General features: G+C 48.6%; 1 protein-coding gene across 1 annotated transcript; it reads left to right on the forward strand.

The window, feature by feature from the left end:
- The first annotated feature begins 230 nt into the window (after nucleotides 1-230).
- On the forward strand, nucleotides 231-944 carry LOC103196336 (FRAT regulator of WNT signaling pathway 2). The gene has a single exon (XM_007940048.1). The coding sequence runs from the start codon at nucleotides 231-233 to the stop codon at nucleotides 942-944; it is 714 nt and encodes a 237-aa protein (XP_007938239.1).
- Nucleotides 945-13,266: the final 12,322 nt, after the last annotated feature.

Genomic DNA, 13,266 nt, shown 5'->3' on the forward strand with positions numbered 1-13,266 from the left:
GCACTACGTCATCCATTGTTTACAAATCAACCCGAGCCGGTAGGATTCCGGCTCCAGCGGCTGAGACCGAGGAACCGCAAGCGCCCGGCGGGCTTCGGCTTCGGCTTCCGTGTCGTCCCCGGCTTCGGCCTCAGGACCGCGCTCCCGGCTCTGCCGCGGCCCATCGAGCCTGGAGAAGAGCCTAGCCGCCAGCGATTCCAGCAGAGCTCCGGGTGGCCGGGCAGGGGGCCATGCCGTGCCGGAGGCAGGAGGAAGAGGAAGCCGGTGAGGAAGCGGAGGGGGAGGAGGAGGAAGAGGACGACAGCTTCCTCCTGCTGGAGCAGTCGGTGACGCTGGGCGGATCGGGCGAAGTGGACCGACTGGTGGCTCAGATCGGCGAGGCGCTGCAACTCGACGCCGCGCAGGACAGCCCGGCCTCCCCGTGCGCGCCCCCGGGGCCGCCACTGCAGACCCCGCGGCCCCCAGCGGCGGTGCCAGCGGACAAGGCCCGGCCTCCGGCCCTGCCTCTGCTTCTGCCGCCCGCACCGGTATCAGCCGAGGCCGCGGGCCCGGGAGCCCTGCGCTGCACACTTGGGGACCGCGGCCGCGTGCGAGGTCGCGCTGCGCCCTACCGCGTGGCGGAGCTCGCCGCCGGCCCCAGCGCGCTGCCTGGGCCGTGCCGACGAGGGTGGCTTCGGGGCGCCGCCTCCTCCCGCCGCCTGCAGCAGCGACGCTGGTCCCAGTCTGGGACACACGCCGGCGACGACGACCCTCACGATGACCGGCTCCTGCAGCAGCTTGTGCTCTCGGGGAACCTCATCAAAGAGGCCGTGCGGAGGCTCCAGCGAGCTGTCGCTGCGGCCGCCGCTGTTGCAGCTACAGGCCCCACGGGCGCCCCGGGGCCCGGAGGCAGCCTCAGCCGACCGGATCCCTTCGCCTTGCAGGCCTCAGGCGCCCTGCATTGACCGGAATCCCGTAGAGGAGGAATCCGAGGCTGCTGCGTAGATCCGACGGCGTCTTACCCACTAGCCCAGAACTGCAGCCACGGCTGCCATTGTGGGAGCCACTGCCTGGGCTGCGGGGAGGCGCGTGGGGAGACACCTTCAAGCCAAGAAGTTACCGCTCCTGCGAGGCTGTCGGAGACAACTTGAGTGGAGAAACTGACGGGCCAGGGCGCGCCTATGCTGCGTGAAAATTTCCCCGGCCATCCCAGGGCCAAGGACTTAGGATAAACTGGGAGAACTATGGCAGCTACTTGCATCCTCTTGTACCTGACTTAAACCTTGTGGGCGTCGTGTGCTTGGATTGTTTAAGGATAGGGCTCGGAGGGGTAGGAATCGTGAGGGCTTTATAACAATACTTGAAAACTGAGGACACGCGTACATTTTATTTTCCGGTGGAGGAGCTTAGTGAAAATGGTGCTACAATTTCTGTACAAAGAAATTCCGAGGAGAAGAAGAATGTAAAAGCTTGGTGGCGGGTGGCTTGGCCTCATCCCCTTTCTCCCACCTAAGGGAGGTTGGAGATCTGAAGTCCGGTTAGGGGGCGGGCTAGCGGTAAAGACTTTGGATGGTGGAGAGAGTTAGAGTTGAATGTGGACTTTAAATGGCTTGACCTTGCCACCTGTGTGTCAAGGTCACGGTTTGCTGTAACTGGAAGGCTGTGAGGCTCCTGGGAGAGCTAACTTGCCAGGGTGTCTTCTTTTTCTCTTGTTCCAAGAGGAGCTCTGGCTACGCTTTGCTACCGCTTGGAGTCTCCCGAGGACACAGGCGCAGGCGCGGAGAGCGATGGTGTGAGGAGAGTTCTTTTTTCTGTGCTTTCTTTCCAGAACTCCTCCTCCCGGGAGGCCACTCTTGGCCAAGCCAGAGCTTTCTCAGAAACAGTCGTAAACAATCTTTTGAATAGCTCTCCAGTCCTCCTTGCCTGCCTTATCCCACCCTTTCCCTTGTCCATACTGGATGGGTGAGAGACTGGGCAGATGTTTTCTGCTCTGCTCTGGCCCTCTGTGGACCCATGGGCCTGAGCCTCCGTGGTTCCTCACTGGGCACACTTTCCTTCTGCCGTGCCAGCTTTTCTTTGTGAGTGACTGAAACCGTTTTTTTTTTTTTTAAATGTGACTCTCCGAGAGGAGAAACCGCTGGCTTTACCGTTGTGAAACTTGACGGCACTTTAGAAGGGTGCCCCCCCTAAACTTTAAGGTAGCTAAACCAATTTTTTAAAAAAGATTCAATGGCTTGCTCATCCTCCAGATGTAGCTGTTGATGTGCACTTCGCAACGGAGTGTCTAAAATTGTGGTGGTCCTGATTTATAGGATTTCTTAATTAAAAAAAAGTCTGCTGAATAAATTTTTTTTGTTTTGTTTTGGAGCATGGTTTGGCTTTTTGGTGGCAATTGGGAAAAAGAAAAATACATATGAGATACCCTTAGTGAAAAGTGTGGTTTGGAAGACGGGGTCCTGGGCAAAGGGTTGGAGCCAGCTCTGCTCAGCACAGAATGCTGGTAAAGCCTCAGTACTTGAGGTTTTCTGGATTGACGGTTCACAAGATCAGAAAATTAAGTCCCGTTTTTTAAAAGCTGCTAGATAAACTTCTACTTCCTTCGTGGAAAAATAACATATTCCAGAAATGTTTTCTGGGCTGGAGGGCAAAAAGACCAAGTGACTTGTGTCTGGAGAAGAGTTTTTAGTTAGATTTTTTTTTTTTTTTTGATATGAAGAATGAGGTGGGCAAAGGCAAAGCTGGCCTGTTTTCTCTTTCCAGACTGACCCAGACTGTGGCCTAGGGAAAGGAAAACAGTGTTACAGTGATTCATCTCACAGTTTGCACAGACAGGGCTTAGATTGACGGAAGCCATCCCCACCTCATACTTCCCTAAGCCCCATTTTCTCCAGGCATGGAGTCTTTGCTCAGCCCCTTCCTACTTGCTCCCTTGCCTTCTTCAAGGAAACTTTTCCTGGTGGAGCCCAGCTCTGCTAACCAGCTCCCCTTGGGGGCCTACCTTTTTACTTAGCATCTCTTCCTCCCCTCTACACCTACCCTCTGCCCTAGCCCACTCCCACCCTGCGGCCACAGGAGGAAGATAGCGCTCAGCGAGCCAAGAAGGCACTCAGCCGTACTGTCCACCGCTGTGCCATAGTGGTGAAGTCACTGCTCTGAGCTCCCGTCTCTCATTCGTAAAACAATACTTCATAGGGTGCTTGGGAGGGTTAAATGAGAACTTGAGGTGACTGGGAGACTTTAAGTACTTAGAAAATGATAGCTGCTAACTCTTGGCATCCCCACTCCCCCTTCCTCCTTCAGGGCCCATATCTGTCTCTTAAATGTGCCCCATTCACTCTCATGAACACTTCAGCCACCATGAGCACAACTGTTCCCAGCTGCTTCCTGAACTTCCGAAAGGCCACCTTCATACATCTTCTGAAGGGTCCCTCTGCTTTCATCATTCTGGGTGGTGATATTGTGTGCTTAGATGCTCCAGAACTTACCATTCTGGGTGTTTTATATCATTACATTATCACATTGTATCATGATTTTATGTGCTATGAGATAGGCATTATTATCTCCATTTTATAGGCGAGAACACAGCCCAGAAGGCTAAGTGGCTTGCCTGAAGTCACTACTGTCTTAAATGGGGAACCTGGGATTTGAACGCAGCAGTCTGGCTCCTGCTTCCCCCCATACGGGACATACCGTACCACCTGCTTCTTGGATTTAATAAAGGTTCTTAAAAGTATCCCACAAACCCCAGCCCCAACGTGGTAGCATCACCATTCTCAAACTTTTCATGTGCACTAGCCACATAGGTGCAAAACGGGACGAAGCCAGGCTTAAGAGATTCTGATGGAACCCGCAGGCAGGTTTGGGGCTGAGACTCTCATAAGGCAAAAAAGCACACGATAGGTACAGACAACAGGTGGTGCGTGGCTGCTTTTTCTTAGAACCTTGAGTCCTCCGTGAGATGAAGACATACAGCCAGACGGTGAAGTCTCTCCCAAGGCAGATGTCCTGTGGGTCTGAGACATGGTCAGAACAGCACTCAGAAAGATGACTACAAACAAGGAGGCAAGGTCTATGGGAGCTGGGGAGAAAGGTGACCACTTGAGACCCATTATGGACAGGCATACTGTCAGGCATCTTTTTTTTCTTTATTTTATTTTTTTTTAATTGTGCTTTGGGTCAAAGTTTACAGAGCAAATTCACTTTCCATACAGCAGTTCATATATACTTTGTCTCATGACATTGACTACAGTTTCCCACAATGCAACAGCTCCCCTCCCACTTCCTCCCCATAGTTACCTCTTCGCTGTGTCCTTCCCTCCATGCGCTCCTGCCCCCTGAGCTATGTCCCTGTATACATAGCCCTTCTATTCTCCCATGATTGTTCTCTCCAAGGACGGTATCTACGTAGTGTAAATGTTCACTTCATATGCCTGTCTTTTGTTTGGCTGGAAGCCACATGTGTGGGTTCAATTCCAGACCTGAAGGGCAGCTAGGGGCCATAGTTTCAGGGGTTCTACCAGGAGCTATCAGCCCAGCAAGCCTGGTCCCTTTTTTTTCCAAATGATTTTGAGTTTTGTTCTACATTGTTCTCTCACTCTATCCAGGATCTCCTATATAGATCCCTCTCTGAGTGGCTGAAGGAGCTCTAGTAGCATAATGCCTAAAGCACTTGACTGCTAACCAGAAGGCTGGTGGTTCAAACCCATCAGCCACTCCTCGGAAGGAAGATGGGGCAATCTACTTCTGTAGTGATACTGTCTCAGAAACCCAAGGAGGGGTTTCTATGAGTTGGGTCTGACTCAATGGCACATAACAACAACAACAACTGAGTGGTTGACAGTGGTAGCTGGGGACCATCTAGTTCTTCCGGTCTCATAGTTGTATAGACTGAGAATCACATGGTGTACTAGCCACTTGGACTAATTGTTTCCATGAATCTTTGGTTTTCTTCATTCTTCATTGTTCTGGATGAGGAAAGACCCATCATTGCATCTCAATGGCTGCTTGGAAGCTTTTAAGATCCCATTTGCTACTTGTCAAAGTAGGAGGTGGAACAATGTTCATGTGTAGTATGTTATTGCAATTGAGCTTGATGCTTTAGGCACCTTTTGCAAGATATTACTTCACTCGTTACAATGATAAGAGATAGGAATTATTGGTCGTAGAGCCAGGATCTCAACACATGGTTCTCCTTAAGTTGATCCTCTTCCCTCTTATCCAAATCTAGCCCCTGCTACCAATCCAGCCATTTGAAATGGGAGTAGGGAGCATTGTCTCACTCCATGGCCTGTTAAGTGTCTCTGTTTCAGGGAGGCACTGGCTGTTTCCCAGGTGTTGTAGCCTGGGGTAGCTTCGTCCTGGAACTCAGCCTGGAGGTGTGCCTTGCCCTTTGGTGTTGATGGGCATAGAACCCGGGGATACAGGTGGGGGCAGAGTTGGGACTAAGTCATGTTCTCCAGGGGCCAAGACCTAGGTTTTCTTGAGAACAGTCTGTGAGTGTCCAGCCTAGAAGACTAGAGTAATAGGGAAATGACAAGGAAAAGCTGGTTTGTGTGTGTATTTGAGAGGGCAGGGGGTTGGTGAGGGGTTTCATGTAGAAAATTACAGGGACAATAGCCTAGCAGATAGAGATCAGAGACGGAGATAAAGATTTGGTAATTAAAGCTCAGAAGGGTGGCTAGAGCCTGAAAGATGCCATCAGTTGAGAAGTAGTAATGACACTAGCTAATGATCATAGCGCTTACCATGGGCCAGGTTCTGTTCTAAGCATTTTACAAAGACCAGGTCATCAAACATATATATGTGGGAGAGATCATGAATAGAAGGAGCAGACAGAAAGAAAGAAGAGAGAAGCCAAGGGAGGCTGAAGGGTGACCTAGAAGGGGTGGTGGTCTGCATATAGGTGTGTCTACACAAACACACAGAGCTATGTCTATATTATGTCTTTAAATCCCCAGTGGTCAGGCCATGGAAGTCCAGGATATATGGAATCAGATCTTGCTCACTGTCTTTTTTGAACCCTAAAGTTACTCACTCAACTTCCCTGTATCAGCTCCTTTAAGAAGTATGTTTGGAACATCTGCAATGAGGATTCCTCTTCTCCTTAACCAAGCAGAAAGAAAATACTGCTTATGGTGCATCTGGATTCTGACTTCTGTGTCTGGGGAGATGTTGGTGAAAACCTAGAGAACCATTTTTCCCCAATATAAGGTTCTGGAACCCAGTTGACCAGTTGTCGAGTCACCTCTAACTCATGACAAGCCCGTGTGCATCAGAGTATAACTGTACTCTGTAGGATTTTCAGTTAAAAAGCTGATTTTATTTATTTTTGAAGCAGATTGCAAGGGCTTTCTTCCAAGGTGCCCCTGGGTGGATTGGAACCTCAAGCCTTTGGCTTAGCAGCTGAGGGCTTGAACCATTCCCTCCACCCAGGGACTCCCAGAATCTAATTTAGACAGTGAAAAAGAAACAGCCAAAGGCAGGGCAAAGGTTGGATGATAACCACCTTGTGATTTTTTTAACCCACCCAAATCAATAAGTCCAACAAAGTGCCCAAAGGGCCTATCAGTTGGGGGTTGTGAATTTTACCTCCTATGAGTCAGTTAACAATTGATAAGAGGGAACAGTTAATCAACTGCTTGGTATCAGTTTTACTTTTCTTTCTATCCTAGAGAAGAGATTCATTGACACAAAAACAACAGAAACACACCCAGCCAGCCCAGGCATGGGTTATACAGTTATTTCAATAGCCAGTCTGTCAGGTCCAGGGCCTTGATGTGGCAGGACAGTTTGTGACACAGGGCAGTATCACGTGGCCATCCACATGCAATCCCTCTGAGACCTGCTCTTTAATCCTGCCCTAAGGACCTCATCCCTTCCCAGGAGCCTTGTCTTTATAGCATCTTCCCTTCAATTTCTCCCTTTGCAAATCCTCTGTTCACCTTAGAACAAGCACAGATATGTCCTGGTTAAGAAAACCCTTCCTTTGGCCCTGTTTCCCCTTTATAACCCCTGTCCCTCCTTTCCCATATTCTTCGAACTAATAGACATCATGATTCATTGATGCCACAAGCATCCACTCCTATAGCCTCCACAAGTCTATTGAAATGTCCTATTGTTTACTCTGCAAATATTTACTGAATGCTAATATCCAGGCATGGATATTAACACAGCTGTGAAACACAGGTGGTGGCCTAAGCATTTTTCAAACATGAGCTCAGTTTTCCCCACAACCCTATGAGTGGGGACATTTGTTACTATTGGACTTTTCAAGTGAGATTAGAGAGGTGAAGTAACTTGCCCAAGGTCACACAGTTTTAAAGGAAGGAACTAGAACTGGGGTGGGTGGGTGCATCCCACTGGGGTGAGTGGGTGCATCTCCCTGGGGCGAGTGGGTGCATCTCCCTGGGGCGAGTGGGTGCATCTCCCTGGGTAGGTATTCTGCTTGTAGGTCTTTCTACTGTTGGGCTGAGAACCAATCCTCAGAAGTGAGTCCATTTCCAGGCCCGAAGGATAACCTGAAGCCACAGTCTCGGGGGTTCCACCAGTCTCTATCCGATCAGTAATTCTGGTTATTTTTGTGCTTTTGAATTTTGTTCCACATTTTTCCTCCCACTCTATCCAGGATCTCCAATTTTGATCCCTTTCCAAGTGTTTGGCTGTGTTATATATTTATTTACAACAATAAAAATCATCATGATAAAGGAAGGAACCAGGATTGGAGCCAGGCAGTTTGCCTCCAGAGCTCGTTTTAACAGCTACAAGGTACTGAACTAAGGCCTGTGGGTTTTCCCTTTGAAAATGTGTCCTTGTCTTTTCCTCCCCCTTCCTGCCCAAACCCTTATCATCTGGGGCCTGGATGCTGTAACAGTCATCCCGCTGATCTGACTGGCCAGAAATGTTCTCCTCCGTTCCAGTCCACCCCCATGCTGTTGTCTGATTAATCTGCCTAAAACATCCTCTTCATCTTGTCACTCCTCTGCCATCAAAGAATATATAATCTCTTTGGGAAAAGAGCATATTCACATATGAGCCTCTGAGATAACCCTGTAATGACAGTAAATAAAATGAGGAGTAAGAATGAAATGAACTTGAAGGTCACGTTCTGCAAAGACTTAGCACAATTTTCTCAGTACAAATTATAGACAGGAGCTACAGGGCGGGTGCAGAACTTCAGCTGAGCGCTGGATTTGAGTTGAAAGAGGATGAGTCTTCTGATAGGAGGTGAAGGCAGGAAGAGCTTGGCCCAGGCTGTCCTCCCCACAAACCCTACCCTTTGTTGGTGATATTCTGCTGCCGCTGCTCTGCTAGTTCCAATTCTGAGCTTCCTTCACAGCTTGGCTCCAAGATGACTTCCATCAAGAAACCTTACAGATGATCTTACCTGCTCTAGAATTATTATGGAGCCCCTGGGTGCTCAAACAGTTAATACGCTTAGCAGCTAACGGAAAGTGTGGAGGTCGGGTCCACCCAGAGGCACCTTGGAAGAAAGGCCTGGTGATCTATCTACTTCTGAAAAAGCAGCCATTGAAAACTCTGTGGAGCATGGTTCTACTCTGACACACAGGGGCTAGCAATTAACAGGAAGGCAGCTGGCGCTGGAAGAACAATTATTCCCTCCCTCTCGTGTTGTCATTGCCATGGAGTTAATTCTGACTCATGGTGACACCATGTGTGTAGAGTAGAACTGTTTCATAGGGTTTTCAAGGCCGTGACCTTTTGGAATCAGGTCTATCATCTGAGGTGCTCAAACCACCAACCTTTCAGCTCATAGTCGAGTGCTTGACCTTATGCGCCACCCAGGGACTCCCTCTACTCTTTCCTTAACACTTACCTATACAACAGGAGTGCATGATCGAGAAACTAGGCCTATCTTCAGAGAAAACAAAAGTTTATGCCTTTTCAAAAGTTGTTAAGAGGCAGTATTTTTTTACTGAAAGGAGCTCTGGTGGCGTAGTGGATAAGGCATTTGGCTGCTAATCAGAAGGTTAATGGTTCAAACCCACCAGCTGCTCCACGGAAGCAAGATGGGGCAATCTACTTTTGTAAAGATTTACAGCCTCAGAAACCCAGTGGGGGTCGCTATGAGTCAGAATCAACTCAATGGCAGTGAGTTTGGTTTATTTTTTACTGAAGATGCAAAGTAATGGCCTTTGTGCAGTAGCTTCCAGGAATGGTATTATATTGTGTTTACTATTTGCTTCTCATATACTATCTAATTTACTCTTCATATCATCCTTCAAGGTGGGCTCTATTCTTATCCCCATTTTGTTGATGAGTTAACTGAGCTTGTCCAGGTTACACAGCTAATAATGGAGAGCTGCCTACAGAGCCCACGTTCCTGTCTATTATGTCTTCTGGGAAATGCTATTATGGGCAGGTCACTTCAATGACGGAGGGACAAGCATGAGGAAGCTCCGCACGGGAGAGTTTTGCTGCCTTTGCCTGCATCAGCTTTCATGGTGTTGGAGTGGAGTGACCTCTGAGTGGGGAGCTTCCAGCTCCTCATCTGTAAATGAGGGCGGGAGCACTAGACTGCCAAAGCCTGAGCTCTCCCGGGGCTGACATTCTGTGATTACTGAGCATTGGTGGAATAGGAGGGAGCTAATTGAGTGAGTTAGTAATTTGGTTGCCAGGGTAACTCTTCTCTGATTGGAAGGAAGGGATCACAGGGTTTGACACAGACTTTGCTGGATAGGAAAGTGGCATCTGATCTTCACTCCATGTTTCTGCTTCTGAGCTGGAAAAGGAAAGAGTAAAATGGGATAAAAATGGAATTCAAATATTTCAGCACTTATGCCTGAGAATCTCCAGATGGCAGGCTCTGGAGTTCTCTGTGAGGTGTGCCATCCTTTTCTCCAGGTCACTTCTGTTACTTGCTCATTTCTATGATTTCATTGGGTTCATAGCCTTGGTCCTTTTAAAACTTTCACCCAGGCTGTTTTCTGTGGTCAGTTGTCTTTGTAGGATGCTGGGCATTTTGTAAGAAGATGTTTATGGTACACCTGGCTTTCCCTAGCTCAGCCTGAGGACCTAGAGAACAAATTTCCAGGGTTCCAATGACAGGGCTACCAAAAAGTTGCACAAATCCAGGGGTGTCGTGCACATTGTAGTGTACGTGTGGAGTTTTCCAGTGAACAGTATTCAGAGGGGCCGGCTAGGCTGTGGGGAACAGGCCTGAAGTGGGAGGGCAGAGACCTCAATTCTAAAGTCAGCTAGGCCTCCAACTACACGACATTGGTAGGTCACTTTGCCCACACCCTTCCCAACAATATTCCACCTATAAAAGGGAAAAATAACTTAAAGAATAATTCTTTATGTTAACCCTACCTTATTCCAAAAAAAGGATTTTGGATAAATAGTTAAGATTTTTAAAAAGATATTTATAGGGTTATTATATATATATATATATATATAATAGGGAGCTCTAGTAGTGTAACACCTAAGGCATTTGACTGCTAACCAGAAGGCTAGTGATTCAAACCCACCAGCCACTCCTTGGAAGGAAGGTTGGGCAATCTACTTCTGTAGTGATACTGCCTGGGAAACCCAAGGAGGGTTCGCTATGAGTCGGATCCAACTTGACAGCAGCAAGTTTGTTTTTTTTGGTTTAGCGTTATTATATAGTATTATTATATAGTACAAGTACATACAGTATAGTTCTGGTGGTGCAGTGCCTAAGGCATTTGTCTGCTAAGCAGAAGGTTGGCAGCTCAAACCTACCAGCTGCCTAGTGGAAGGAAGACGGGGCAACCTACTTCCGTAGATTTACTGCTGTGGAAACTCAATGGAGGTTGCCATGAGTTGGAATCAACTTGATGGCAGTGGATTTGGTTTCGTTTATTACATAGTACATTTAAAGTGCCTGGTACATAGTAAGCATTAGTTTTCTCATCTTCCTTTTTTTAAGGAGGAAGAGTTCCTGCATGGCATAAATGGCTAACACTCTGCTAACTTAGAGTTTGGAGCTTCATGTCCAAACTTGGTAGAAAGGGCTAGCAATCTACTCCCCCAAAATCAGCTCCTGAAAACCCATTGGAGCAGTTCTATTGACACATATGGGAGTGAGTTGGAAATGAATCTATGGCAACTGGTTTTTGTACTGGTTGAGTAAAACGTTGATTCTCTCCTTAACCAACCATTCTGATTACAGGAAAAAGCTGGCTGGCATCCTCAGTGCGACGGCATCAAATCATGGCCAGCTGGGACATGGAGAGAAGGTCCTGGGTTGTTCCTAACCCTTTGACTTCTGAGAGGTCCTACCCCAACTGGAAACAGGGCTGAGGACCCCAGGGCTGCTCCCACGTCAGGACAGGTGTGGGAAAGGGCTGGCTGGTGTGTTCTGGAAGTATTCCTCAGAGGCCAACAGGGTCTGTGGTGTATTTGAGAGCAACCAGGAGGTACTGACCACAGGCATTGAGTCAAAGAGGAGTTGTGAAATTAGGACTTTTCTGCCATAGAACACAATCTAGAAGGCCCTTTGGGGATCATGGTACACCTTCATTTCATGAGAAACAGAACTGGTTGCTTGGTTACTTAGGGGCAGTCCTGGGAAGTAAGGGGAGTGGGGTAGGGACTAGACACCGTTTATCTCCAGTATGTGCCGGCCACAAGGTACCCTTTATCTCATCATCCCTCTTGTACAGATGAGGAAACTGAAGCCCACGTGGTTGAGCAACTTGTCCAAGGTTCCTCATTTAGTAAGTGAACTTGAGCCCTAGGATTCTTTCTGGATCCCTTTTGGACTGTCCAGCCCAACCCAGTCCCTGATAAGTTACTCCTCCCCTTCTTTGAAGGAACAAACTGCAATAACTCAAAACTGGAAGGATAAGTTTATCACTGCTTGTAACCATGTGCCAAGGGCAAAGAGAGGGAAGTCCTTCAATTCATTTCCAGCCAGTTTTCCCATTGCCTAAGCCTGAATCACAAGCAGCCCCCAACCACCACTGCTCCAGCCTTAAAGACAGCCTCATGGGACAAGTCCTTTAATGACTACCAAACCAAATCAAAACCAGCTGGTGTGGAGTCGAGTCCAACTCATGAAGACCCCACGCACATCAGAGTGGAGCTGGACCCCATCGGGTTTTCAAGACTGTGACCCTTCAGAAGCAGATGGATGGATGGTCCTTTCTTTGGCAAGGTGTCTGTGTAGGTTTCAAACCACCTTTCAGTTAGCTGTCCAGCACTTCATTTGTACCACCCAGAGACTCCTTTAATGAACACAGTAGGAAGAAAAAGTTATACGTTTCCCAGTCTGCCATGACTGATGTCCTTTGCTAATACAGTCAGAGGCACTTTGTAAAGCCTCCAGTACTAACTAGTAATGGAAATGACTCTGAGGTTTGGGTGAATGGGGACTGTTCCAAAACCTGTCCTCACTTTCATCTAATTTCATGCTAGGACCAATCCACACCCAGCCGCAGTCCTTGTCTAACTAGTGAGCACCTCAGACACAAAGGCACTCTAATTACCATCTGCAAAGCCAGGCTGACAGGGATTTCAGGTGTTCTAGTGTTTATAAACATCACATAAATGTGTTCTGTACATCTTCCACACTGATGGCAAGGATAAAACCAAACAAAAAACCCAACACATTTATTCAAAACGTATTTAAGATGAGATCCTGTAATCAGGACAGTCATAATTCCAGACACTCCGGTACGAAGTGTAGATATGTTGTCAATAGCCACATCTGGATGATGGACAAGCCATTGAATCTTACAAAACTAAAACAAGAACAAGGTGGTTTTAGCTCCCTCAGAGTGAGCGGGCGGCGTGCTTCAAGCACTTCACCACGATTCACAAAGGCAAAGCCTGCGGCTTCTGTTTGGAGGGTCTTATTTTCTCCTCGGTTTCTTTCACTTACAAAGGCGAGCGGGCATGGCTGGGGGAGGGGTAGAGGGAGGAAATCAACTCCGACTATCCAGGGAATTGCAGCTGTTATTGCAAATGGCCCCGGAGAGCCCATTATAAGCCGCTGTGCGAGGCTGTGTGTCCCTGGAGTGGCTGTCACGTGGCATCTCTCCAGTCCCCAGCCTGGGCCCCTAGGAACGCCAGAGCCACCCTCTTGAGTAGGACAGCAGAGCTGAGGAGCAGAGGAGGGACCCAGAGGCACGTCTCAGGACAGTGTGGGTGACAGCCCAGAGTGTGTCCAGGGGCGGCGACCGCCCGCGGGAAGCACAGGCGCTCCGCACGGCCCCGCCTTCCTACAACCCGCGGTGGCGGAGGCGCGCGTGTCCTCAGGAGACTCCAACAATTGCAAAACACAGCGCTCTGCTCGCAGTGCAA

The sequence above is a fragment of the Orycteropus afer genome, unplaced genomic scaffold (genome assembly GCF_000298275.1).
Source record: "Orycteropus afer afer isolate SDZICR_OR568_19922 unplaced genomic scaffold, OryAfe1.0 scaffold00064, whole genome shotgun sequence".
In the NCBI taxonomy this organism is placed as follows: domain Eukaryota; kingdom Metazoa; phylum Chordata; class Mammalia; order Tubulidentata; family Orycteropodidae; genus Orycteropus; species Orycteropus afer.